General features: G+C 46.7%; 2 protein-coding genes across 11 annotated transcripts in view; both read right to left on the minus strand.

Annotated features, from left to right (window-relative positions):
- The window catches only part of Cfap53 (cilia and flagella associated protein 53), a 65,418-nt gene extending 55,234 nt beyond the window's left edge, over positions 1-10,184 (minus strand). Inside the window, exons 1-2 of the mRNA XM_032885413.1 lie at positions 9,794-10,184; positions 333-562 (exon numbers count right to left, since the gene is read on the minus strand). Of these exons, the coding sequence (XP_032741304.1) occupies positions 333-562; positions 9,794-9,946 (383 nt within the window). The 5' untranslated portion in view covers positions 9,947-10,184. The remainder of the gene's footprint in view (positions 1-332; positions 563-9,793) is intronic.
- A 129-nt stretch (positions 10,185-10,313) lies between these two features.
- Mbd1 (methyl-CpG binding domain protein 1) lies at positions 10,314-24,795 on the minus strand. Of its 10 annotated transcripts, none has more exons than XR_004385864.1 (17): positions 24,547-24,794; positions 23,349-23,473; positions 19,686-19,800; positions 19,370-19,596; positions 19,209-19,291; positions 18,986-19,026; positions 18,506-18,652; positions 18,283-18,411; positions 17,801-17,911; positions 17,651-17,719; positions 16,984-17,151; positions 16,353-16,652; positions 16,129-16,266; positions 15,669-15,797; positions 15,520-15,581; positions 12,465-14,288; positions 10,314-11,120 (listed from the first exon to the last, which is right to left on the minus strand). XR_004385864.1 is itself a non-coding variant. In XM_032885410.1 (17 exons), the coding sequence occupies exons 2-17, from the start codon at positions 23,456-23,458 to the stop codon at positions 14,249-14,251; spliced, it is 1,944 nt and encodes a 647-aa protein (XP_032741301.1). In that variant the 5' UTR covers positions 23,459-23,473; positions 24,547-24,795; the 3' UTR covers positions 10,314-14,248. The 10 variants fall into 10 exon arrangements, 9 of the variants coding, with proteins under 9 accessions (XP_032741301.1, XP_032741302.1, XP_032741297.1 ...); XM_032885410.1 differs by adding an exon at positions 18,022-18,096 and having other exon boundaries at positions 10,314-14,288; positions 24,547-24,795; XM_032885411.1 differs by having other exon boundaries at positions 10,314-14,288; positions 16,984-17,148.
- Between the last annotated feature and the right edge of the window lie 2,257 nt (positions 24,796-27,052).

A 27,052-nucleotide genomic window follows, 5' to 3' on the forward strand; every position in this document is an offset into this window, starting at 1 on the left:
AACCACATAGTAGAAGGGGAGAAGCAACTCCCAAAAGTTGTCCTCTGACCTCCACACACACAATGATCCTCCCTCCCTCCACTAAATAGTGTTTTAAAATAATCACTGTGGTTCTCCATAAAATAAAAATATGAAAAACTGAGACATGACCTTTATTTGACTTGGCCTTTTTATACATGATATTAACCACTGTGGTTTTGTGAGTTCAGAACATAGCAAAACATGAGAGAACTCGTCTAACACAGGAAAAGCCCTGAGGCTGATGCCCGGTAGTCAAGGGGAATACAAAGTTAGTGCTTCAACTCCTGGGCTACCAGGTTTGTGAGCCTTACTTATTTCGTCTCTCTTCGGTATTGATGATAAAACCTTGCATGGCATCCTTGACTCTTGCTTTCACGAGAGTGTCAAAGGATTTGCGGTTACTGTGCTGAATCCAGTCACGGTTCAGGCGGTCCTGCTCATTTGATTTGATGGAAGCCAAAGTAGTGTGATACTTGTGGTAGCTGCGCTGGATTCTTTTCAGATGTTGCTCAGCCCTCTGAGCTTTGGGATGCTTGGCTCTCTGAAAATAAAGAACAGTCATCATTTACAATATGTAAAAAGTAAGAGCTTGACCATCTACAGAAAAAATTATATGTGCGTGTATACATATATATGCATATATATAGATACACACACACACACACACACACACACACACACACACACACACACACACACGTGTATGCACACACATATCCACTCTGCAGTTACAGCCAAAACCAACTTAAGTATATGAGGACTAACTTGTTCGAGTCTCTGACTTTGATATTCATCAAATCAGACTCAAGTACAGAAAGTGTTTGGGTTTTTTGATGGGATTAACCTAACATTAACAAGAGATAGTTAGTAAAAATGTATTTAGTATACATAATCTACCAAACATAAGAGATACTATAGATCATCTATTTTTTTTTAAAAAAAAAAAGTCCTTTGACTAAAAGTAGATAAAATTATTAAAGCTAAAATTTGAACACCTTTTTGCATCCCTTCTGCATATTTCTACCAGGTCAATATATCACTGAAACCTCATCAGAAGCTTCTATTTGCAGTGAATGGAGATTAACATTGATACCCACAACAAATGGCCAGAGCTGTTGTGCCTACAGCCTGTATCTGGGCAGAAGTGTAGAGGGCAGGGTTTCAGTTCCTGTACTTGGAGTCTGTTTTAGTTAGGGTTTTACTGCTGTGAACAGACACCATGACCAAGGCAAGTCTTATAAAGGACAACATTTAATTGGGGCTGGCTTACAGGTTCAGAGGTTCAGTCCATTATCATCAAGGCAGGAGCATGGCAGCGTCCAGGCAGGCATGGTGCAGGAGGAGCTGAGAGTTCTACATCTTCATCTGAAGGCTGCACGTGGAAGACTGACTTCCAGACAGCTAGGGTGAAGGTCTTATAGCCCACACCCACAATGACACACCTACTCCAACAAGGCACATCTGTTTTAACCAGGCCTCCAAAGAGTGCTACTCCCTGGGCCAAACATATACAATCCTTCACAAAGTCTGAGGCATAGACCATGAGGGGAGAAGAAGGAAGAGGAAAACAAAAGACGAAGACACCACCAGATAGGTGGACTGTGAGGACATGGCCAGTTGGAGTAGAAGTGGCCCGGGTTGAACATGGCAAGTTATATCTCAGGAAGAATAAGAGACTACAGAATGCTCTGCCCAAAAGGAAGGCCAAACATTTTGTTAAAGTGGACACTGGATGTCAGACCTTCCTGGGCTACCTCAGTATTTGCCCTTCTGCTGAGCCTTGTTGATGCATGTGGAAGCTTTTGTTCTTAAGAAAAGAACATCCTGGCCTTGCTGTTTGGCCGATGGGTGATGGGTGGTAACAATGTTGGGTCAGTTCTTGTTTTCAGTTCCTGTTTTCCTCCCGAGTATGTAAACTTGTTTTTCCACCGTGCTTCCTGGGTTTTTCCACCCGGTGGACTTGGGTTATATATACTATGAACCTCAATAAAGCTTTGGCATTCTTGTGGCACGAATGATCCGAGTTTGTCTTCTGTTAAATCCCCCAGGCCTATGCCCGGTTCTCGGTGCCATGGCAGCGCGGGCGCCATCAACGGGTAAGAGGCTAAGGCAGACTCATGAAGGGATGTTTCATTGAAGTAGACATTGGGGAGAGGATGTTTTGCCTAAGCGAACACGTGAAAGGACATGTGATAAAAGTTTCTTTGCTAAAGTCATACATGTATTAGTCTGCCTTACATTGTAGTTGAGCTGTATTTATCAGGACTCTGTAGAGAGAAATAAATACACACAAAAATCTTCTAGTGGAGTACTGCAGTTTGTTGCCGCTTCCAAGGACTCAGGCTGATTGGATGCACGTGCTGAGGCAAGACCAGTGCTGAGGTAAGACTCATGCTGAGGCAAGGCATATGGAGGACACGTGATGTTTAGAGGGTATAACTAGGACTTAACAGAGTGATGGAGTGATGGAGACAGAGCTTGGCTTGCTGTTACAGCTAGCTGTACAACGCTTGTGGGTCTTGCAACTTCACTGATCTTTACTTCCCTGAGAGCAGCACAACTGAGAAGTTCTCCTGGTGTTTCTGCTGATCCCTCCTGCTGACCTCATCCAAGGCTGAAGCCTGGCTGTCTCTGCTAGGTCGTGTCACTGTTGCTGCTAACTCAGCTCTACCGAACTATACTGTTGGTGTATTGGTGAGGTGTTTGCAAGTGAATTGAGCTGCCGCTGCCTGCTAATCTGTGAACTGAACTGCTGATTTTCAGACAAAACAGACGGGAGCTGCTTCAAAGAACCTTTCTAAACAGGTCCACTTCCCCTATATCCTTTCTTTTCCACAACCTCTGGTGGGTGGTGGGCTAAAAGGAAGGTTAAAGCATTTCAGAACCATCATTAAAAATAAGGTTTGAAAAAAATTAAAGTTACACTCACCCTTTCTTGTTCTTTCTGAACTCTGGCTGGCTGGTTCAACTTAGCTGTTCGGGCTCAAACTGCTCTTCAGACTGACTGATTCAATCTGACTTCTCTCCCAACCTCTGACTGAATTGCTCTGCTCAGCCCCATACTAAATTTGGCCATCTGTGCTAATCTTTTGGCCCTCATTCTCTGGTTCATTCTGTCTTTACCTGTGTCTAGCTTGTTCTCTCCCTGCGACCTGTATCTATAACTGTCTCAGTGAAACTGCCTCCCTTTATCTGCACTGCTCTCTCTTACCTAGCTTTCCTTTCCTCTCTCTTCATATGAGAGCTGGACACATCCTATTCTGTCAGATCTTTCTCTGATTCACCACTTTGTCTTCTACTTCATTAGAAGTCACTTTCAAACATGAGTGCTTTTTTTAAAAAAATTTTTTTTTTTACAAACTAACTTTACCTTTGTTGTTTAAAACTGAGCCAAACCACAGCTAGAAACAATTTTTTTCCTGGTAAATAACACATATGGGGAGCCAACTTGCCTGAGACCCCAACATTGAGCTAGTTAGGACAGACAAAGAACATATCAAAGTTCATCTAAAGGAGAAGCTCAGTGGGAAAAAAAAACCCAGTGTTCTAGCTAAGCTTACAGAAGTGCTGATACAAATCTGGTGGCCATCGTTGCTTAGTAACAGGCTTGCCAAATGGAGGCTCCTGACCTTTGCAAAGAGCTAGCTTCTACAGACCTAGGGCTCGTGACCTTTGCTGGGAGTCCGCTTCCTACAAGACCTAGGCCAACATCCTGCAGGTGTGAGCCAACTTCCTTATAGGATAGTACATCAATGTCTCCCAGCCTCCTGAAGATTTCCTCCTCCATCAGCCTTGCTATAGTATATAACCAGAGCTTGCAAAAATAAAATTGTCGCCTTGATCAGACTCTTGTCTTGGCGTCCTTCTTCGCACCTCTTGTCCCCCATTCTCTTTCAGGTATCCTCTGGACCCTCGTTAGCTGTCCTGCAGGACAGGACAAACACCAAGTGGTGTGATCAAACATCCAATAACAGTGAATACAAGCAAAACAGGAAAGAAACTGGAAACACTCAAAGAACTAATATAAATAAACAAATAAACTTGAAAGGCAGGGTTCTAGAAATGATTTAATTAGAGATGTGAGTGCTATGATCAAAATGTTTCAAAAGGACAGATTGTTATGCCCAGATCTCAAGGTCCCCACAGACCACCAGAGACCACTGGGAGTTCAACTTGTATGCAAAAGCAAAGAGTCTTTATTCAAGCTCGAACTTGGACCTTCCAACCTCTCTAGAACAGTGGAAGGTGTGGAAGGTGCTGAGCTGGTACAAGCGTTGCCCGTTTATGATGGTTGCTGCAGCAGGGTGAGGGACTTTCCAACTTGGCAGTCACATGATTGGCTGACATTTGCTTGGCACACTTCTATTGGCTAGTAATGATTTCAGCTTGGTATGAACAATGGTTACTAGATTAATCAATCTACTTTAAGACATTAGGTACTTTCCCCTTAAGAACTGATTGGTTGTTGCTAGAAGTGGAGTGGCCATTTGCCCAGGAGAATTATGATTGTTGCCAGGGTGACATGGTTCTTAGAACAAGTTGGGGTTTTTCCAGTAGCTGAGTAGACTGTAATGTTAAGCTGGGACCTTCACAGACCTGGTGAAGCCTGCTCCCCAAGTATAGCTATAGCCATTCTGTTCCATGTTTGCGAGTCATTTTGTACTGCCAGGGAAATGTTAGTGATCCCCCCAAAACACAGACAGGGTCCAATCTGATGTAACACATAGCAGGGTCTTTATTCTATTTGAGCTAGCTTGGCATCCCCCAATACACACCTGTCACACAGGATGGTTTGGTAGTGGAGCCCCAAATGTCTATGGGGCAAGACTTTCTAGTAAGCGGCAAGCAGGGAGTCCATGTGCAAGCATCTAATTGGAAAGCTACTGTGGCCTTTAACATAATTGGCTGCTGCTGGGAGTCAATCATAAACTTAATTTCTGCTCCCCTCTGCATTGGTGGTCGTTAAGCAAAGGGTGGCTTGTAACCTGGGGGTGCAGGCTTGTTGGGGGAATAACCTGGAGATGCTGGTCTTGTTGAGGGTGTAACCTGGAAACGCTGGTCTTGTTGGGGATTAGCCTAGAGACCGGAACTAGGCTCAGGGTTTGTTGGGGGGGTAACTTGAAAACTAATGCTAGGCACCAGTCTGTTAATTTACCTGAATTCAAACTTAGGTCAGGTTCTCTACAATGAAGTCTGAATTTGAAAGATTTAGCACCTTAGTTTTATATTGTTATTGATTCAGAGCAGGGTCATGCTGACCACATACTCCATTATGTTCTGTATGTTCTGAGGTTTACTAATCTTAAATTCCACAACCGTAAGCTCCACTTAGGACAATCAGAATAGAGGTCAGTTAGAACTATTCCGTCTAGCTAGCCAACACAGCTTGAGTCAGAGTTGACTTCTGGGCAGTGTGCTTCCTGTACCTACCCATGAGCTCACTGTGGGTTTTGCCTTTATAAAGTGGCCCTGAGAAACATTCGGGAATGAGGTCTAGTTCCTGCGTCTATGCTGTCTCCCGGACTGACCAGTCTTGGCATGTGCATTCGATAAACCAGCACCGTTTGAACTGAGATTGGTATCCCAGTGGTTCGTGCAGTGATACCAAGACCTCAACAGTCTCGGTTTCTTTAAATGTATTGTTTGCACAATGGTCACTCAAAAAATAAAAGTTTCGAGGAGCCCAGCCTAACATGCAAACCCCATTTTACATTCAGACTCCATCTATGTTAAGCTAGTCCTTTGTGTGGACTCAGTTATAAGAAAAAAAAAACACAGCTTGTTCCAGGAAACAAGACACCCCTAGCGACCACCGCAACTCTTTTAGCAAACAGCCCCTCCACTACTAGAAACAGCCAATCAGCTCTTTGGAGGAAAGTACCTAATATTCCAGGTGTCTCAATATAGATTGCTTAAGCAAGCCACTATTGTTCATGCCAAGCTGAAATCATTACTAGCCAATAGAAGTGCACCACACTGTAACTTTCAAATGTCAACCGATCATGTAACTGCCAAGCTGGGAAGCCCCTCGCCCTGCTGAAACTGTGATAAATAGGCAAGGCTTTACTAGCTCTGGGATTTCCATAGCCATCCACCGCATTGGGGAGGTTAAGGGAGGTTTGAGCTCCAGTTTGAATAAAGACTTGTTGCTTTTTTTTTTTTTTAAAGATTTTTATTTATTATATATATGAGTACACTGTAGCTGTCTTCAGACACACCAGAAGAAGGCATCAGATCCCATTACAGATGGTTGTGAGCCACCATGTGGTTGCTGGGATTTGAACTCAGGACCTCTGGAAGAGCAGTCGGTGCTCTTAACCACTGAGCCATCTCTCCAGCCCGACTTGTTGCTTTTGTATACGAGTTGAACTCCTGGTGGTCTCTGGTGATCTGAGGGGCCTGGGCATAACAGTTGGGACAGTATGCATGGAGATTTTGAAAAATATATCAGCACACTAAATGAAGGGTAATTGACTGTATCTTTACCATTTCTGTATTCCTATCATTGAGCCTCCTCCTCCCACAGTTACCCTCTCACTATGGAGTGGACAAGTATGTCTGGGTAGTCTGGACGACTTACTGTGCCTCCTGGTGCCGCCACAAAACCAGTGGTCTTGAGCTTCTGGTTTTCACCAGTGAGTTTTATCCAGTCATCCTTGGTTAAGCTGTGGCATGTTGGTGCTAATTCATAGAAACAAGTCCTTAAGGCACAAGGCCGATTCATTCTGATGGATTACGTTTGCAACATTGGTGTCAGAATTACCAGATACAGGGGTGTCTGGTAGCCATTGGCTATCTCTAGTAACCATTAAGGGGGGAAGGAGGGGGAGAGAGCATGCAAAGATAAATGGAGGGAGGGTTTCAGGGCTTGGTGTACATAAAGAGGCACCTAGCCAACAGGATGAAATGGAAGGCAGACCCAAGATGAGAGCGGGATGTGTATCATGAGACACAAATCCACATCAAAATCATTTTGAGTCTAGAGTCATTTAATTAAACTACCATCGTCTGACATTCCTGGGATTTAATGAGTGCAGATTCTGTGACAGTGAAGCAGAGTAGGGTCCCTCGGGCAGGGGACACAGCGACAACGTGGGGTTCTGGTAGACATAAGGGCTGGGAACAGGAAGTACACAGGCCAGCTAGACACAACTGTCACCAGTTGTGAGGACAGGAATCAGGATCCGAGGATACTCTGCCTAAAAAGAGGAACAAGGGCGAATGTTGGTGACAAACAGCACCAGTGGTAGCTAGACCTGGGAGCCCTATAAGGCTTACAGTACTGAGATATGATGTCATGTAGCTCAGGCTGGCTTCAAACTCTGACTGAGCATTCGCCTCTGTCTCCCTGTGAGAGGATCTATGGTCACACTGTGAACGCTGAGATTGTGTTGTCCACTGGAAAAACCTGTTTTTTTTTTTTTTTTCTTTTTCTTTTTTTCGGAGCTGGGGACCGAACCCTGGGCCTTGTGCTTGCTAGGCAAGTGCTCTACCACTGAGCTAAATCCCCAACCCCGGAAAAACCTGTTTCTAGATGTGGCGTGGCTCAGCCCTTAGCATGCACCTCCAATCCCTCCGGCTGGAATACAGACACACCCTCAGTACGACAAAGATAAAGTCTGCTTGTAGAAGGAGCATCTCAGTTTGAAAGTGACGTCTATTGGAGTGGTGGCAAAGTGACAACTCAGAGAAAGAAGAGGACAGAGACAAAATAGGATATGCCCAACTCGCCTGAGGAGAAGAAAGGGAAACCTACTTAAGAGCGAGCCGTTCAGTGAGAGAGGAGGAGGAGGAGGAGGTAGTTTTACTGGAAGAGTTTCCCAGAGACGGGTTGCAGGGAGAACACGAGCTGGACGCAGGTGAAGAAAGATTGAGGAGAAGAGAGAATGAGAAGGAACCAGAAAATTAGAACATTTTGCCAAAGTTAGTATGAAGTCAGGCAGAACAGTTCAGGAGAAGCCTAGAGAAGCCAGACTGACTCAGTCAGCTTGGAGGGGAGTTTGAGCTGGAGAGATGATCAGCCAGCAAGAGTAGAGTTAGAGCTAGAAAGGGTGAGCTTACTCAGCAGCAAATCACAGTAAAAAGAGAACCAGGCTTGTCGTTCACCAAAATTCACACTGTTCAATAGACATATAATACAAAAGAGATACATTACTAAAGTTTTTCTAGTAACTGCGTTAGTTAAGTGAAAATAAGAAATTAGTTTTGATAATACACATTTTATCCAATATATCCAGAATATTCTTTTTAATATGTGACTCCAAGCAATTTCAACACATATCCAGAGGTCAAAGGCAGGTATGGCAGGCAACTAGAAAAATGGACACAGATGCTGGGATTTGCGAAGATCAGGAAAGGACTCTGCTATTGCAACATATCAGGCTTCTATTTTAAAGAACAATGACTTCATCCAGGTCTGACTCTGGCCTATACTCCTTTATCACCGTATTGAACAAGTTACCTAATCTCCAAGTCTAGGGTTTCTCATCTGCCAAATGAGAAAAGGAAACGTGCTGGTGGCCGCTCACATCGCTGTTTGTATTGCTTTCTCCTAGGGGAGTTCTGCTCTCTGACACTTAGACACCTGAGGAGAACCACGTGTAGCTTCTTTCACCTCCTGCTTTTGCTGTGAGGTGAGCACAGTGTTCAGTAGGCCTGCTTCAGCTGTAGCATTGTGTCTTTTTTCCTGTTTGTTACTGGTTATGAACATAAATAATAAATCACCAACAAGTGGCCTGGATCCTGAGCACTGCATGAACATACATGACCCTAAAGTGTTGTTTCTGTCCCTCATGAAGCCATCCTGTGACCTCACAGCCCATAGCAGCTTCTAGACTACCTTTTTCCAGGTCCAGATTCTATAGTTCTTAGACCTAAAGAGGGAGGTCTGTAAGCAGACTGAAATGTGGCATGTGTACTACGAACTGCAATACAAGTGTGTTCTGAATGAGCCCAAATCTCTCTTCCTCCAGTTGCCAACACACTATTATCTCCCTTTAACAGTTTACTTAGGAGGAAATGAGCAGCACGCGGATGGCATTTTGAGTGAAGGGGGAAACTCCCAGGACCCTTGCATTTACTCCCGTATACTCTTTAGGGCTATACGTCCAGTAGTGTTCCTGCTGTAACTCTGATTACACATGGTAGAGTTTCTGGCGTGTAGAAACCAGGTTCTGCAGAAATAAAGGAACCCATATGCATGGAGGAGTGGTGCCTGGATTGTTGGCAAAATGCATCAAATTACTTTCTTATGGGCTACCATTATCAGGCTGTCCTAGGAGGCAACTACCTGGCTTATTTCCGGTCTGAAGGGGCACTGCTGTTCAACGCCAGTTACTCATTTAGCCAGCACAAGGAGCGTAATTATCACACACAGCATTCAAAGCCCAGCTCTGTTTCCACAGACTATTTTCCTGGGGTTACACGACCAATTCAATGTCATACTGTTGAACCATAAGCAGTACAGATACGGAAACTGCCTCCTGGCCTAGTGCCCTTCCAAAATACTTCCACACCCACAGCACGGAGTCAGATCTCATTTGAGGAATGTTGAAGAAAAAACAAAAACACCAAGGTCCCAAGTGGTGATTGTAGCTGGGGGTTGGGGGAAAGGGTTTGGATATAATGGTAGATAGGTGAGCAACAACCTTATCTTCCTCAAAACTCGCTGCATCCCAGATGTGTCCCAGGTGAAGGAACCCAGCCAGGTCCGGCTCCATCAGGAGATTGAAAAAGTCCTAAGTTTCCCTGCGCAAAGATCCCCTGTACTTACTATGATCACCGCTTTGGGAGTGGGGCCCTTAAATTCCCTTGGGACAGTGCCAAACCGCTGGCTGTACATCTTCGGGTCTCTTTGGGATGGTGGCGAGAGGAAACTAGAAAGCCCGGTGGAGTTTACTTCCCTGACGCAGAGGCCGGTTGCCATGGTGCGGCAACCCCGCCCCCGCGTGCCGCTAGAGTGAAGGTGGGCGGGCCAAGTGGAAGCAGTCTCACTGGCCCATAAGAGCAATATGCTGCCCTCAACCCACCCATCCACTGCCCAGCAGGGGAACACCTCCTTCCTCTCTTCCTCCAGGGCTCACCAGAAAGACAGATGGGATGGGGAGGGGACCTAAAAGACCTTTTAACTCTAAGGGTCAAAACATAACTCAGTGTATTTCACTAGTATTGCATGTACCAGACCTAAACACACGGGAAAAGTTAGCGGAGCTTTGAGGTTAAATTTTTACTACCTTGAAATTAATCTTGATGGCAACAATAATCACATGGCAACCTTATATTGTTTCTCTCTCTTTTTTTTTTTTTTTTTTTACAATTTGCAAAGTATTTCCAGAAACAACCTTTGAGGTTGACAAAATTCTTACAGGGTTGAAGGAACTGAGGGTATTGGCTTTAGTTTGCAGTGAAGTCAACTAAGGCTCAGGAAGCCGAAGTGCCTTGTCGAGCTACGCAACCAGTAAGATCTGTGAACAAAATCTTCCTACTGCACTGAACAGAAAATGGGGCCCACACTTTGGGCTAACACACGAAGAGGGCAGATCAGAAATACTAGCAGGGCAGTTGTCTGACTGGAGGAATGAGCTTCGGATCAGAAGTTCAGATACTCAATTCTTGAGAATCGGGATCCCAGGCAAAACTGGCAATGCAGTCCAGGAAACTAGATGGTCTTCAGCATACATGGAAACCAGAGTTGAGCTCCTAGTAACCATAAAATGGAGTTACACTGCTTAAGAGCAAATTGACTGCTACTGTGGTGCCCCTGTTAAGAGGGATGGGGGAACAAGAAGAGGAAGGGGGAGGACAGTAATAAGGCCAGTCACTGACAGATACTAAGTGCAATCCATGTGTACACATGTTTAAGGATGGTTTTCTTCAAATTAGTGTGCTTAATTATTTGTAACCCACCCACTTCAGATTTTCTACATGGTACATCTCTAGATTTAGATTCCATTTCCTGAATTCCAGGTTCAGCTTTTCAGCCACAAAAGAATGTCTTTCTTCTCTTAATAATAATTGCTTTTCTCTCCTACAATATTTCTTCTTTCAACTGCAGCTCAGTAAAATACTCATTTTCATTTACTGCTAACAGTTTATGTAGCCTGAAACAAAAAAAGAAAAAAAATTAAGAGGCTGTCTGGGTTTCCAGACCATGTCCAGAGGCAGCTCCCTCAACTGAGTGCTCAGTGGTGGCCTTCAGGTGGGTGGCCCCTCACCCCCAGCACACCCTCTACAGAGGGAACAGATCCCTTCAGCAGGGTTTGTGAACCCCAGAGACCAGGGTTTGGGTCGCCACAGAGGTCTTGTTGGTGAGTCTGGGAAGGCCCAGGGAAGCTGACCCTTAGAGGCAGCCAGTGCTTGCAGACATCACAGGACCATCTTGAGCTCACACAGAAGAGCAGTTAGCCCATGAGCCTGGCCGCACTAGCTCTCATTTAGACCGTTTCACCACTCTCTCAAGAGTAAAACCAGCTTTTCCAAACATCAAAGGGCTTTGCAGGCAGAGGCTCTGCCCCACGGCAGCTGGCACCAGCTTTAAAAGCTACCCAATGGCATTCTCAAGCAGCCTAGGCCCGGAGGAGCCTGACTGGCTGCATGGTGGGATAAGCAACAAGTGCAGTCAGGCCTCAGCCTGCAGCCACCCACGGAAGCCACCCCACGGAAGCCGGGGGAAATAACACAACTGACCATAATCCTGACACCCACTATCCCAATTTCCCACAGCAGTCAACACTGTTACCACCACCAAACATCCCCACAAAGAAACACTAACAGAAAAAACAAGTAATAGAACAGGAGAATTTGTTTTAAAATAACTTTACAATAGAACACCTTAGAAATAGAAATGATTAAGTTGTTTCCAACTACTATACTACTTCGAAAAAAAAACAACTCAAAAAAGGACTGGCTTCTCCACAGTATACTCAATTCTATATTTCAGCATCGAAGTCCATAGTAAACCGGAGATATTTTATCACTTGTAATATATATTGATGCATTTTATAAAACTGCACTTCTGAATCTCAGTATTATGTACAGTGGGCTAAGCTTTCAAGACTTGGATGAATAACACAAATACAGCTGAGATCAGCAAGACTGTTCTGGATCAGCGGGACATGATTTCTTTACTTGCTGGGACCATTACGAAATCCATGGTCTCCAGCTTTACCTTTTCAGCAATGTAGTTTTGTTACGTTATCCTCAGGTGAGTGGTGAGACCTCATGGAGCTGAGTCATGGTAAGGTGGCTTTCTAACATGTCACCTTGACTAGACTATGCTTCCTGGGATCCTTCCCCATACATTCCAGTTAAGAACATCCACAGAAAGGCTGTGGCTAGTAGAAGTGAAGCAGCAGCAGCAGGCTGTTCTTAACACTTGGAAGGTTGGTGCAGGGACAGCAAGCATGTTGCAGTTCATACAAGCTGTCATTAGTCTGCTGTCTCACCTTGGTACGGGGAAAAAGCAAGTCCTACAGCCAGGCCTTCAGCGGCTACAATTTCCCTGGGTCTTCCTTTAGCTTCTCTAGTCCTAGGCCAGATGCTCCTAAGGACACTAGCTTCTTCTGCAGGATACAAACATCATTGAAGCTGGAGGCGGTGAGACACGGCACGGGTTCCAGGCCATCTTCTTGAATTCCAACTCTTGTCCAAGGTTTCCATGTCCTTCCACCTTCCCTTCCTGACCCCCTGTCCTGAACACTTTAAGTCCTAGTATTATACACAAATGACAGCCCTAGAGGCTAAGCCATCTCCGCAAATTACATAAAACATCCTTAACATGCACACATCAGCCTTTGTTGTAGTGGTTCTGATCTTTTGATTGTCCCCTAGTCAAACACACATAGTAATCAGAATCTTCATTCACAAGTCAAATGCCAACCAAAGACAAGTTAATACACCACTGTCCGAACTACCAGGATACTAGGGACAAGTGGTGAGCTCTAGGGTTGAAGAGCAGAATGATCCAGTACACAACTAGCAAAGCAGGGCAAAGGCAGAAAACAAGGTGGCAGACCTCTGTCTTGTGGACTGGAAACAGAGTGACCCATATCTGCATTACTAAAGCAGCAGAGCTGGGACAAAGCTAACACACGGGGTGCACAGAACACACATATGACGAGGTGCCCAGTCCTCGCCCGTAAAGCTGGCTAAGTAACAAACTTCACACTTTTTGGCATTTAAGGATGGAAAATGAGGTACGGCTGAGTCGAGACTGGTCTCTGGGCAGGACTCAGTGCATAAATCCACTCAGTCTTCTAACAAACCTTTGGGCTGGGGGCAGGAAACAAGCACAGAGGTCATCAGAGAGAAGCTGTCAGGAAAAGAGGGGTCAGGCTGACAGCTTTAGTGCCATGCACTGCTCTGCCTGAAGTGAGAGTGTCTGGGCATAGCAAACTGTGGGCCAGCGGTGGGGAGCACACTCAGAACAAAGGGAACTGATGCAGCATCCAGGGCCTAACAAGAAGGTGACCCGTTCACCCACAGCCTGGGCATCTCCTAGACCACAGAGGCCAAGTGGAACGGGTATCTTACAGTGCTCAGAGTGCCCCACTGCTGTTTCAAAGTCACTGAAACTGTTATTGTAACGTACATTATTGCACAGAAGACTGCAGTTAACAATTTAGTGGCTTAAAGAACAAAGCTTTTATAGCCTAGGCATGTTTCTAGAATGTAGCAACACTAGCTGTGTAACACCGGGAAAGTTCGTCTCTTCTGAATCTATTTCCTGCCTGCAAAAGTGCATAACGTCAGTGTGTTCCTAAGGACTACTGTGAGGGCTAAGAGTTGCTTGGCTCCACAGGAGCTCAGCAAACAACAATTTCTTTCTCCCTTTATTCACATAGCATTGCAACTGCTGTTTCCCTGAGAAAATGTTCAGACACACTGCCAGGTCATCCAGAGGCCACCAACGGACGCTATGCAGGTGGCTTGTGTGAGCTGTCTGCAGTGGCTTCAGCTACCCTTCCCTACCCTACCATCCAACTTCTCACTGCATCGAGATCCACGGAGGAGCAGACGTTCCACCAGCCTTCTACTCTTTCTCTTCCTCTCCAGCTTGCTTCTCCTCTAAGCTGCTCCTTGGTTGTGCTTGTAGGTTTTCCTCCTAGAGTTGGTTCCCACACAAGCTCTGCAGCCGGGCCAGGGCCCAGCCCCTTTAGGATCAGGGTTGTTTCCACAAAGCCGGTCTGCAAATACCACCTTCAGCCTACAGTCAGCAGAGGCCTCCAGTCTACTGCATTTTAGCTCCGGGTTTTTTAAGGTCCTTGGACCTAGAGAAGAGGGAGCAGGTCTCTCTGTTGAATGAGGTTTGCTATGTACAGACCACAGATCACAAACCATTCTTTCCTCTTCTGTCTCCTCCACGTCTCCTTTTTCATCTTACAGCCACTTCTCTGTCTGTGACAGACTAGCAGTGTAAACAGTACAGCGCCTGTCCATTAAGGGGTACTAACTCCATCTTCCAGAGAATCCTAAGCTCCCTGAGGGCAGGGGTCCCATATCTTCTCCTCAGTGTAGTTACCAGTGAGAGCCCCCAACTGCTCTACACCAGGCAGGACCTTCCATCGCCAGCTGCTATTTACAAGGCACACTACCACCAAGGCTTCCAGCTGATAAACTCATGGTGGGAGCAAAGGGAGCCAGGTGCTTGGTCCAATCCCTTCTTTAACCTTGGGGGTCATGTGGATGTCCTCTTCCCACCACAATGGCAGCTGTCCTCACTTCTGTCACTAGACTTACAAGGACAGTTCTACACAATAGCTGAACTCAACAGCAGAGGTGTGAGAGGCACAGCCCCGTCTGCCCACAGGCTGCTCTGGGAAGTGGGGATCCACTTGAGATCACATAGCTAACTATAGACTCAGCTTGCACAGCCACATCAAACCCAGTCCCTAACCAACTCCACTGCTTGGCCAAGTCAGTGTCATCCAAGTGATACCCACTCTTCCCATCACCAGGGCAGAGAGAGCTCCTAATAGTGGGCTCCTAGGGACTCCGAAGGCCTTCTAGACCACAAAAAGTGACTACAGTAGGAATGTATGTCAACTCTAACCCTTCCAGGATTTTCTTAGGGAGGCTGAAACCTGCCTCACTTTATCTGTTTTCTTTCAAATCTTATCATGGAGCACCATCAATCCTGCTCCTTCCCCGAGAGCCGTGAAACCAACAGGCTGGGTCTCAGGAACAATCTTACCAGTGCTGAGTATACACACACACACACACACACACACACACACACACACACACACACACACACACACGCACACCCACACGCACGCACACTCGCACGCACACACACATGCCCACACTCTTTGTCTGTCTGTGTGTCTCTATCTCTCTGTCTCTTTCCTGTCTGTCTCTCTGCCTCTGTCTCTCTTCCTTACTGGCTGTACACCTTTCTGTCCCTCTGCACCAAATCAAATTGCTAACCCTAGATTCAAAACTCAGGGCATATCCAGGAAGCACCCACCCTATCCCTACACCTAACTGTACGGGGCACACCTTGGCAACCAGGCTTCTGCATCCCGGAGGCGGGTTCCACCCAGGCTGAAAATCTCCGTGATCTGAGGAAGAATTAACATCATAGGTCAGTATAGTGGGAGGAGATAAGGCAAGGTCAGGTAGGGTTGGCGCATCCCCCCAGCACTAACCACTGGGGTGCCAATCCCTCCTATCTCTTCTGCTGGAGCTGATTCAGAGACATCATCTTTGTTCTCTTCTCCATCCTCCTCAGGGCCAGGGGGCTCTCGTTTCACAGGTGGAGGGTCCAGGCCTGACGCCTGGAAAGAGGAGGGGCAGGAATCAGGACAGGGCTGCCTGAGGCAAGTTTCTGTAGCAGCTAGTCCACTGTGCAGACAGACCTTGCTTCTATCAGTAAGAGATGTCGCTTCCCTGCCTGTGAACCTTTCCCACTCTCAACCATCGCCAGTCGCCTATGAGCTGAGCAACATCGCTTGTCTTTGAAGAGCAAGGCTAGAGATGCTGGGTAATTCACCAGGATGCTCAGAAACCGCACACCCATCGCTCTATCGCAGCGCCACGATCACATTACTATCCTCTTGTTTACCAAACACCAGTGTGGCACCAACGGACACCCATGACAGCCCTAACCTTGCTAAGGAAGCCAGGCTGCACCGTGGAAGAAGTCAGGAAGGTTGTGACTGCTGTCCACTCCTCTGGGGCATCCGCCTTCTCTTGCTTCACCTGGGGCAAGGCCACAACCCAACCTGGGGCAGAGCCCTGGGTCTCCTGCATGAGGGAAGATGACAGCAGACTTGGTCTCAGCTCCACGGCACAGGGTAGTGGAGCTGGAAAGAGCAAGACCAGAGTCTTACCTGTGCTGGGTTTTCTGTGGAAGCTGCAGCAGGGGCAGGCACCTGCATGAGACTGCTGGTACCCTCTTGTAAATACACAAGGTCTGTGTCAGGTTGGGGCAGTACAAAGCCACTACCTGCTTGCCGCTTCCCTGAATCTTGGACAGGGCCCGGTGGGGTTGTGACCACAGCCAAAGGAGCCTTTAAGGGAGAGCTCAGTTGCAGCTGTCGAGCAGAAGCAGACCTCTTTTGGTGGGTATGATGTGGAAGCAATCTTGCTTCCTCCTCAGACCCTGGCCCAATACTGGGCAGCAGCCGCTTCTGTGAGAATAAGATTGGGTGCTGTGGTCAGCTGGTGCCATCGGACCGCCCATGCCCACCTGCCCTACTCAGTGAGCCTGCTAAGTTCCCATCAGACCAGCACAGTCTGCTGCTTCATGACTTCTCACCCGAGCCTGCCACTCGGTCTCCTGTTACCAACGGCAGTACCAGCTGGACTCATTTACCCCAGCACAATGTCTGTTCATCCTCAACTAGAGTTACTAGACCACCCACCCATCTACTAGGCCTGGCCACCACTCCCAAGTACTGGGGCATGAGGTGGGCCAGGTCCTGCCTAGTCCATGCACCTAACCCCTCCTGCCCCACCCACCATGGCAAACTGCAGGCACTGGCGCCAACGACACTTCTGGCGCTTCTGGTTGCTGCCCCCGAATTTGGGCTTGTCACAGCAGAAGTCGCAGTGGCCACAGTCCATCCGCCGTAGGCAGGCTGCACAGGCCCCACACTTGCGGTTCTGCCGCTGGTTCGTATAGGGCTGCTGGGTGGAGGGAACGATGGTGCCATCACTAAGGGCCATCCTCAACACCCTCGTGGAGGGGCTAGCTACACACCAGGCTCAGTCTAACTCTCCTCAGTCTCTGTGACTCGGGAACGGTCCACTCACTATGCCAGCATTACAGCATCTGCTATGGAGACAGCAAGTACCTCTGGACCTCACTTCCACAAGGACTCTGCTGACTTCCCATCCGTTCTCACTCCTACGCCAGCTGTATTGACTTAAGCTATATGAGTGTTTCTCTGTACCCTTGTGATGGTCACTATTCAGCCTGCTTGTGCTGCACCAGCCATCGATGCCGGCTCATTTGAGAATAAGCACTGTCACTGTGCTGCTAACTCCTAATTCCTTCCCCGATAATTGCTTATCCCACCCTGGTACTCACTATTACCCACTACTAGTTCTAGTACAGCATCTGCTTCCTTGGGGTTAAAGAAGCAGCAGGAGAGCCCAGGCTTATCCAGGGAGCGGGGCCACTCACTAGCTCGTCCTCCTCTACACAGTCATAGACGAACTCAGCAGGTGCTGTGGGCGTTTGGTCGCTGATGTGCTGCAGAGGCAAACAGGCTGGGGTCAGGCAGGTTCTGAGGAGTGCGGGATTGTGCCTTCCCCCTGCCCACCAGGGCATTACCAGTTCTGTGGGCTCTGGATGCTGTGACGCAGCGTGTGGAGGAAGTGGCGGGGCTCGAGAGTGACGTCGAGAAGCTACCCTCGGGCCTCTCTTACTATGATCATATTTACCCTAGAAGCCAAAAGATCAGTTAAGGCCTGGCGGCACGGGTAGACACTGGACCCCAGGGAGCGCAGAAAGCACGCACTGAATGGTCACGCAGTGTGCAGTAAGGCACTGACAGTGGGAGGAACCACAACGTGGGGAGGGCGCTGCTGGCATCCTTGAGGGTGGCCTCGGAAGCGATGAGCAAGGTGCTGGCAGAGAAAGGCAGGTGGGCAGAACCAAGGAGACGAACATGGGGCAGAAAAGAAAATAAGACATGAGGCAGGAAAAGCCAGACTGGCAGGAAGCAACAGCAGTGCTGGTGAAGAATTTAAAAGCAGAGTGAGCTCTGGTCTAGCCTTGGCTCCACCATCACCAGTCCCTTCAGCCTGACTCACCCAAAAACAGCGCCGTTGCAAACACCTCCACTGGCGCTTGAGACCAGGGCGGGGAAAGCGAAGGCAGATGCGGCAATGGCCACAGTCCTCTTGGGTCTGACAACCCCGACACACACCACACCCTCGGTTCTGTGGGGAGGCCGGAGGTATGATGTCTGGAGTAAGGGCTACGAAGGCCAGGGACTGAGGTGAGCCTGCACCCACTCCACGTGACTGGACTCACCTTCTCCACAATCCGCAGGCAGCGTCTCTGCTCACACTTGCAGAAGAGCCCTGAGGCCACATCGTTGGGAAGCTGTAGGCAACAGATGGAGCACGCCCCGCAGTCTTCTTTCACCAGGCAAGCTGTGCACTCCCCACAGCCGACTCGCTGCCACAGACAGATGGGTAAGCCCAGAAGCCCTGGCTCCAGGACCGCTGCTCTCCGATGCTCACACCCCCACTATGCCAGTCTCCCACTAGCCTCCTTGCCATAGCTGACCAGCTTGCCAACACCAAGGCCACTGCGATGCCTCCTCCACGTGCTCTGTTAAGTGCATCCATGTCTACTGATAGCACATTAATTCCCATTACTGGATCTATGAACAAACCAACAGCCAAATCCCCATCTAAAAAAACAAACACCAATGCATGGATCCTAAACTCTCTCTTAGCCCTACCACACACTGCTTCCCTGTAGACTACACAGACATAGTGTTCTTACCTTAAACATTCGCTGTTCTCGGTTGAAGGCAATTCTCTGTGCTGGTGGAAGAAGAAGGGAGAGAAACGGAAACCAGGCCATTAGACATGTGGCTTCAGCTACTACCTTCACCCCAACTTTTACCATTTTACCTATAGCAAGAGTGGGGCTCACAGGCTGACTCCAGATATGCTTTAAGCCTCTACCATATAGCCTCCAGCGTGGCCTGTCTAATTCCCTTTACCTCGGCAGTCTTTGCACAATGTCCTGCGTCTCTCCCTTTTGATACCATCCCATGACAGGTGGATTCCACAATTCTCACAGCACCTAAAGTGAAAGAGCAGGGATCAGCACCTCCCATCCCACCTTGGCCTTGCCCACCTGGCCACTGTAGCCAACACTCACAAAGGTGCAGGTGCAGGTGCAGGCGCAGGCGCAGGCGCAGGTGCAGACACAGGCACAGGCGCAGACGCAGTCACAGGTAATAAAGCTGTGGCAGGAGCGACCTTATTTCCTTCCCGTGGAGTCTCTTTCCTGACCTCACTTCTCTGTGGCCCAACCTGCTGTTTCTTAGCCTTGGCTGGTTTAGAAGTCTTCTTTTTCTTCTTGCTGGGGACAGCCAAGGGATGGGTCTGAAGATGAAGGCAAGAAGCATGCAGATTAATGCCAGGGTGTCATGTGACACAACTGCCCTGGTATGGGCACCAACCTTGTCAAGTACCTTGGGAACTGGGTGGCATAAGATGCCTTGTCTGAAGTCAAACAGGGTAAGATCGCATGCAGGGCCCAGGTATCGAGTCAGCTCAATTTTGCTTCGGATCTTTTCTCCTGTGGGGCTGAGAATGAACCAGAATGACTTGGCACCAAGATGGGGCCAATGACAATGACAAGCCACTCACACATCCTCACCCATCCGGTGAGGTGCAGGAAGCAGCCTGCAGTCTGACTGTGTGCCCCACCCAAGGCCTACCCCACTGTAAGTAACAGGAACTCAAAATGTGAATGTAAATACCAGCATGCATAAAAATGTTAATAAATAATATAACTGTGAACCCCCTTTTGATCTATAACATCACATATTCACGGTAATTCCATAAAATCATAATACAGTGGAAAGTTCTATTATCTGGCAATACTTTAAGCATTTTCATGTCATAACAACAAGCATTATTTAGGCATCTGCAATGGTGTTGCTGTAAACAAGTCTAATTAATGCAGTGCCTACAGCAAAATGACATACAGGACGTCAGGTAGGAGTCAACACAGGAACAGTACACCACAGCCTACACATACAGCTATATGGTTCTCAATGTTGCTTCCATCACTAACTACATATGGTCTTGCAAGATTATGTTGTCTGATACTACCATGTCCTAGTTTTCTTCACATGACAGCCCATTAAATAACATGTTTCTCAGAATGTATCAGTAGTAGTAAGCAATGTACAACTACATGAATATAGCTTAGATGTATAGTATAGCAGTGTATGGTATCACCTGGGTTTGTGTAACTGCAGTCACTGTATACTTCTCAGATTGTACTACTACTGCTAACTGTATATAGACACAATACATAGGCTAGACACAGTGTTGCATGCCTTTAATTCCAGCACTTGGGAGGCAGAGGCAGGGGGATGGATTTCTCTGAGTTCAAGACCAGCCTGGTCTACCTAGTGAACTCCAGGGCTCTGTAGCGATCCTGTCTCAGAAATAAATACTAAAAACAAAGAAACATAAATATACTTACAACATGTAACACTAGTGTTAAAAAATTATACAAGTAAAAATCAATACAAGATACAGAAATATTAAGTAACATGTAGAGGTTGGAGAGATGGCTCAGAGGTTAAGAGCACTGACTGTTTTCCCAGAGGTCCTGAGTTTAATTCCCAGCAACCACATGGTGGCTCACAACCATCTGTAATGAGATCCTATGCCCTCTTCTGACCTGCAGGCATACATGTAAGTAATAAATAAATCTTTTTAAAAAAAAAAGTAACACGTAAATATGTATTGTTTTGCTTTAAGGTGGAGGTCTCATAAAGAAACATGACCCAGAACTTCTAATCCTCCTGTCTCTACCCACCCCTACCCCCTAGTGCTAGGATTTCATTAGTATACCAACTGCCATGCTTAGTTTATGGAGTGGTGACAAACTCGAGGCTCTATGAACATTACTAACACTCTCAGGACTTAAATATGTTGTAATGCATGCAAAAATGAGTAATCAAAAAAGTTTGTAACAGAAATATCTTTAAAACACGAAAATGAAACTATATGCAAAACACGGTGTAAGCATCATTAATGCTGAAGGACGGTGCTCCGGGTCTTTTCACCTCTGAGCTGTGAGAGGCAGTCACTGTCTCTCGAAACAAACTATCTACTCCTTGTTTGTAAAAACAAGTCACTTTAGAAAGAGTCCTCTCTCCCAGGAGAAAAGGGCACTTACTGAACTGATACTTGGTTATACAAGTTCAAACAGACAGGGGGCCTTTCCTAGGCATAGTACAGCACAGAGACTACTGAGCCCTCTTCATATCATCCAATGGGAATTGGGATTCAGAGAAATGTCAAAAGCATGGTATTATGGATTCTGATCCTACTGTGAGAAACTTTGTTATTGCTGGCCCAGAAGTAACACATTTCCTACCTGCATCCACAAAAGTAACAAACTCATTTACTAACCTGATGCATGTACATATGTACATGCACAATTACTTAGAAGGTTTTTAATTTTTATACAAGCTCATGTGAAAAAAAAATAAGAAATTTTATTACATTCTTCTAGGGAAATGGCAACTTAAATATACAGGAAGAGTGTAAAACTTTTAATAGTTGCATCAGTAATACCATGCTTATAAACTATAATGTTGACATGTTTAGAGTCAATTCTCATCATATATGATAATTATATATTATTTAGTTGCTACAAATCCTGAATTCTTACAACAAGGAACACTCTGCCTACGGGAGACACGGGGGGTTGGTTCCAGCAAGCCTGACACATTTTCAAGCAACTGACCAATAGTCCTGTTTTATGTGTCTTTGCTTAAAAACACTGTAACATTTGTTTCTTACGAATGACTCCAGGACTGTTAAAGAGTAAGAACCACTGGCTTTAGAGGATGTTTTATCTAGGTTTGCCTGCTGATATTTTGTTTTTCTAAAGATACCTGCCGTACAGAACCTGTACTATAAGTACCATGTTTTTACATCATATCACCTTCTGAAACATGCAAGCCAGCCAGCATCCGCTGAGACGTTTATGTTTCTCTAGTGCCCACTGACAAGTCTTTGGCTTTCCTTAGAACAATGCAGGTCACCGGGCTTTACTGCCTATTGGTTCACCGTTTCACAAATTTTGCTGTTTACCGACTTTTTTGAAGCTTCAGTAAGTTGTTCCTAATTTTGTGGTGTTTAAACAAAATCTCAGGCATTCGATTTTACCAAGGAAGACTTGGGAGCCAGAGGCTGGGGTGAGAGCATGACAGCTCGGAGAGGCAGAGAAAGCACCCAGCAGACCTTCCTCCTCAGCTGACAGCCCAAGTAGTCCCTACTCATGCAAAATCCCTTCTTCAAACTGAATGTCCTCCCTTCTACTCCCTGTGGATCCCTCTGTCCACCCTTCTGACTACCTCTTACTCTCCATAATTCTTTAATAATCTTATGCTCACTTCCTGTCAACTGGCTGCTTGTTCTGCCTCTTGACCTAAGGTTCAGCCACACCACAGCTAACCCCAGGTTTTCCCCCAGTAAATACAATTAATCCCAGGGTTCACAGTGTGATTAAATACCCTACAACAGTATCTGCTCTTTCCAGAGCAGCCTCACACACATCTCAACATGCTTCCTCTTCTCTTTCCGGATGGACCATTTCTGATTTTGAACTCTGTAACTCAACCGCATAGCATTGCAATTCATGCGTGTAAGAAGCTTATCTGGCAAGGAGAAAAGGCAGTATCCTTGCTCTCGGAGCACTAGAAAATACTTCAGCAATTGATTTGGGAATCATTTTAAACAACAAATTTGCCAACAACAAAAATATGGCTCTAAATAGACGGTGGACCAGTTTATAGAACCAGAAAGAATGAGAGAGAGAGAGAATATATGAGAGTTCTTATTCAACTTTGATTCCAAATATATGCACTAGGCAATTCAAATTCTTTAGCTATCCCATGTGTGTCTGTGAATAATCACAAATGTACTGTGAGTATCGACTTTGATCAAATAAACTTTATTAAGAATGGGTGATTAAGAAAACACAAAACTTTTAACAAGGACTATGTGCACAACTTTAACCACATCCATAGATTTAAACACACCACCCCCTTTAATTACTAACGATGTCCAACTCCACTGAACGCTGTCCACAGCCCACCCGTTACCTCCGATAATAGATGTCTGAGCGTCCACACGAGGCCCCTGACTTTCGAAAGGCCTCTCGGCGTTTCCAGCCAGGGCCCAGGGCTGGGCAGTCCTGCCAGGCCTCAGCCATAGATGCTTCAGAAGCCTGCAAGATTGGAAGAAGGTAAAGTATGGGGAAAAGTGGCCAATTATTTCCAGGCCACAAAAGCCATACGTTTCCTTTAATACTTAACCCCAGATTAGCACAAGTATGTCCTTGGTGCAGGAAATACTCCCAGTCTTTGACTTAACAGTCCCATCCCTCCTTTTTGTTCTCCTCCAAACATGTATATTACCCCTCCTCAGTCTGAGAAGACTTGTTCCTCCTACTCTGGGTAAGAGGTCCCCAATTCTTTCCTTCTCAGGATACTACATCAGTGTTCTAACCACACATTTAAACTTTCCTTCACCTTAATTTCCAATGTCTTGCAGTGTTCTAGCTGCATCTCTGTGTCTGAGTCCTGGATTCCTCCATACACTGGATCAAACATTCTTGCCATTTCTCAGGCTGGAAGCCTCTCATGTGTTCTGTTCCCCTTACGTTCAAGAGCTCTCCCCAAAGTTTATTTTTCCCTCACTTATTCCGATCCATAACTCCTCTCCAGTCTCAGTCTCAAATGTCTCTATTGCTCACCCCTATGGCCAGTGTTAGCTACTCTTTCTCTTAACTGTACGTATCATTCTCCATTTCTCTTATCATCTTGTGAAACTTCCTTGTTCCTCCACAGTGACCTGCCTCTCTATTTCTTAGCCTGTGTTCCAGGACAACGCCATAGCCTCCCAACCATCAGACATTCTACTTCCTTTTTGTCCGCCACGAGTCTCCAGTCCCTCATTATTCTAACCCTACTATTTCTACTGTCTCGAGGCCCTATCCTTGCATTATCAGCTTTGGGACCCCATTTCTATCCTGTTAACACGAAGGCCCAATGACTCTCTGAACGTTCTCTCTCTTCTTCTCCTGGCCATCCTGGTCCTATAATCTCAACATCACCGTCAATGTCCTGAGCCACATCTTTTCCTTTTCTGTCTTCTTATCCAGTCCCCCCAGTCCTCTCTTTCAATATCCGGAAGTAGCCATTCCTTCCCCTGACGTGAGGGCCCTTCGCGTCTCCCCGCTATCGTTCGGCGCCTCCACAGACTCCTCCTGAGCTCTCGCCACTCCCACCGCTATCTCACCAGCTTGACACCAGGCTCGCAGCTTCCTCGGCTCTAGGCCGGTGGACCCATGGGAAGGATCCCGCTTGCGCGACCGGCCGGTTCTACTCTTCTTCTTCCTCCTCTTCCACCGCAGCCTCTTCCAAAACAGTAGTTGTCGCCTCTGCGGCGGTTGGTTAGTCCCGGAACCGGAAACCCAATGCTTGCCTTTGGGGCTCCGACTAGGACCAGCACCTGTGTGTGCAGCCTTGTCACGCGTGCCCTCAATGGGGAGGCTCCGCGCCTGCGTATTGCGGCTTCAGGGGCGCGCGGTTTGTCGGGAACCTGCAGCGCCTGCGCACTGACAACACCCGCAGCCCGCCGGGTCTCTCTTGACTGTGCGCCTGCGCACCGAGGATGGTGCCCAGTCAATGCGATCTTCCCTGCTGCTGGTCTCCAAAGTGGCTCCAGACACAAGGGGGCGTGAATTGCCTCGCTGGCTCGGCCCATTCTTAATTTCTGTCTCCACAAAAACCACCAGCGACGAAGTTAAGCCTGTCCACTTCCTTTTCCCGGAGACACAGCTCCTTTGTTCCTGTGATTACCTTCTTCAGGACTGGTACCCACTTCGTGGAATAGGATCACAGCACCCTGGCCAGGGTCCCTTCTTGGGAACCAAGGAGGAGGCGTGGTGTGCAAGCAAATATAATGAGGGCGCCAAGGGAGAGATTGCCATTCCTCAGAGGCCCAATAGGAGAGAATGGTGAACTGACCAAGGTAATTTATTTTGCTTTAAGACGACTCCGTTTTGTGTGCTTCACACACCTGCTCCTCGGCACTGCTGTGTTATGGTGTTACAGAGTTGGAGAGTTCCAGACGACTGGGAAAGATCACTCGATGAAATCCAATTAGCTGAATTTTATTAAGCTGGCCAGCTAACTGCACCCACCAGATCTAGATAAGAGACTGAAACCCAGGCTAAAAGGGAAGGGGGAGTTTTAAAGGCAAAACCACAATTGGTTCATTTATGAAGAATTTGTAGCCATGTGAGGAAATGCCTTTCTTCCACCTTGCATACAACCATAAGCATGTTTAAAGAAGTCAGAGCTAGCAGTTAATCACTGCACAGTAATTACACATTTTGGGGACATGGGTAAAGAGACTTTGAGGATTCCCTGGAGTTGTTTCCAGGTTCTGCTGATAGACTGAAGCCCTGAGGTAAAGTAAAGCACACCTGAGGAAAGTGTCTTGATTTGGGCCACACTACATTCTCCACTGGTTCTGAATCATGTGGATCAAATCACTGATTCATATTCATGTTGGGCTAAATGGTACTATTTTGCCCGTAGGAACGCAGAAGTCACAAGTTTTGGTTCCTTAGGGCTAACATGAAGCTCCTAAGTCTGTTGATCCAGCCATTCCTGTCCTTGTAAGGAGAAGAATGAGAATAGCAGAGCCCACCCTCTTGTTCCTACTGACAACTCTGGCAGTCAAAAGGTGTTTTCTACCTTCAGCCCCATTGTGTGTATCACACACACACACACACACACACACACACACACACACATACACACACACAACTTTTGTTTACTATTGATAAACAATCAGGGGCCCAGAAAGCGCAATGTTATCATTTGACTACCTGCTGAATGGGGGCATCAAAATCCTTAGGGAGAAGAACTTAACCTTCACCATCAGGGTATATAATTGAGAGTCTCCTGGCCCCGTAGGTAAGGTAAATCCTGTAATAGACACTGTTTACAGGGTCTGGTTAGAAATCTTTTGGATTTATTGTTGAAGAAATCTAGACAAGTTTATAAAAGAAGGTGCAACTAGAAGGCCTTAGGAGGAGGAGGGTTAAGAAGGGTAGTATGCAGTTCCATATTAGACAGTTGATGATCCACTGGCCAGAGACACTGAGTCATTTCTTACTTTTTTTTTTTTTTTTTTTGGAGATCTTTCTGGAGTTGTCAGATCTTGTCTTTTTACCGTAACCAACTGGTTGACATAGAAGCATCATTCTTCTCTGAAAAGACCCAAAGACACCTTTCTCTGCTGGTAGTAAATCCTATCCTCACTGATTTTGTAGCAATATGGTGGCCAGTGAGTCTCTTTGGCCCTGGAGGGTAAGGGTGGTCTGAGTTACCTGTTAAGAATTCTGGATACACTTAGATGAAAACTGGTGATAAATATCTAGGAAAGTAGTCCCTCCACTCCAGTGGAAATGCCAGTGATTATACCTAGGACTTCGAGAAAGGGTAGGACCTGACCTCTCATTTGTCGTACCATGTTGCTATAAACCCTCTGATTGGGATCGTCAAGGGTTCTCTACTAGGTACCATTCCTAAGTTCGGGGGAAAACCACCAAGGCACAAGTCCCAGACCACAGGGTAGGCAGTGGTAAACACCAAGCGAGGTGTTGGGAATGTTCGGACATAAGGGAGGGGTGATAGTGCACAGAGTCAAAGTATTAATGTGGTCTGAGGGAATCCACTGTGCCCTGAGGAGTTAAAAAACAATCTTCAATACCTTAAAGATATGAGAGAGA

The sequence above is a fragment of the Rattus rattus genome, chromosome 15 (assembly GCF_011064425.1).
Source record: "Rattus rattus isolate New Zealand chromosome 15, Rrattus_CSIRO_v1, whole genome shotgun sequence".
NCBI lineage: Eukaryota > Metazoa > Chordata > Mammalia > Rodentia > Muridae > Rattus > Rattus rattus.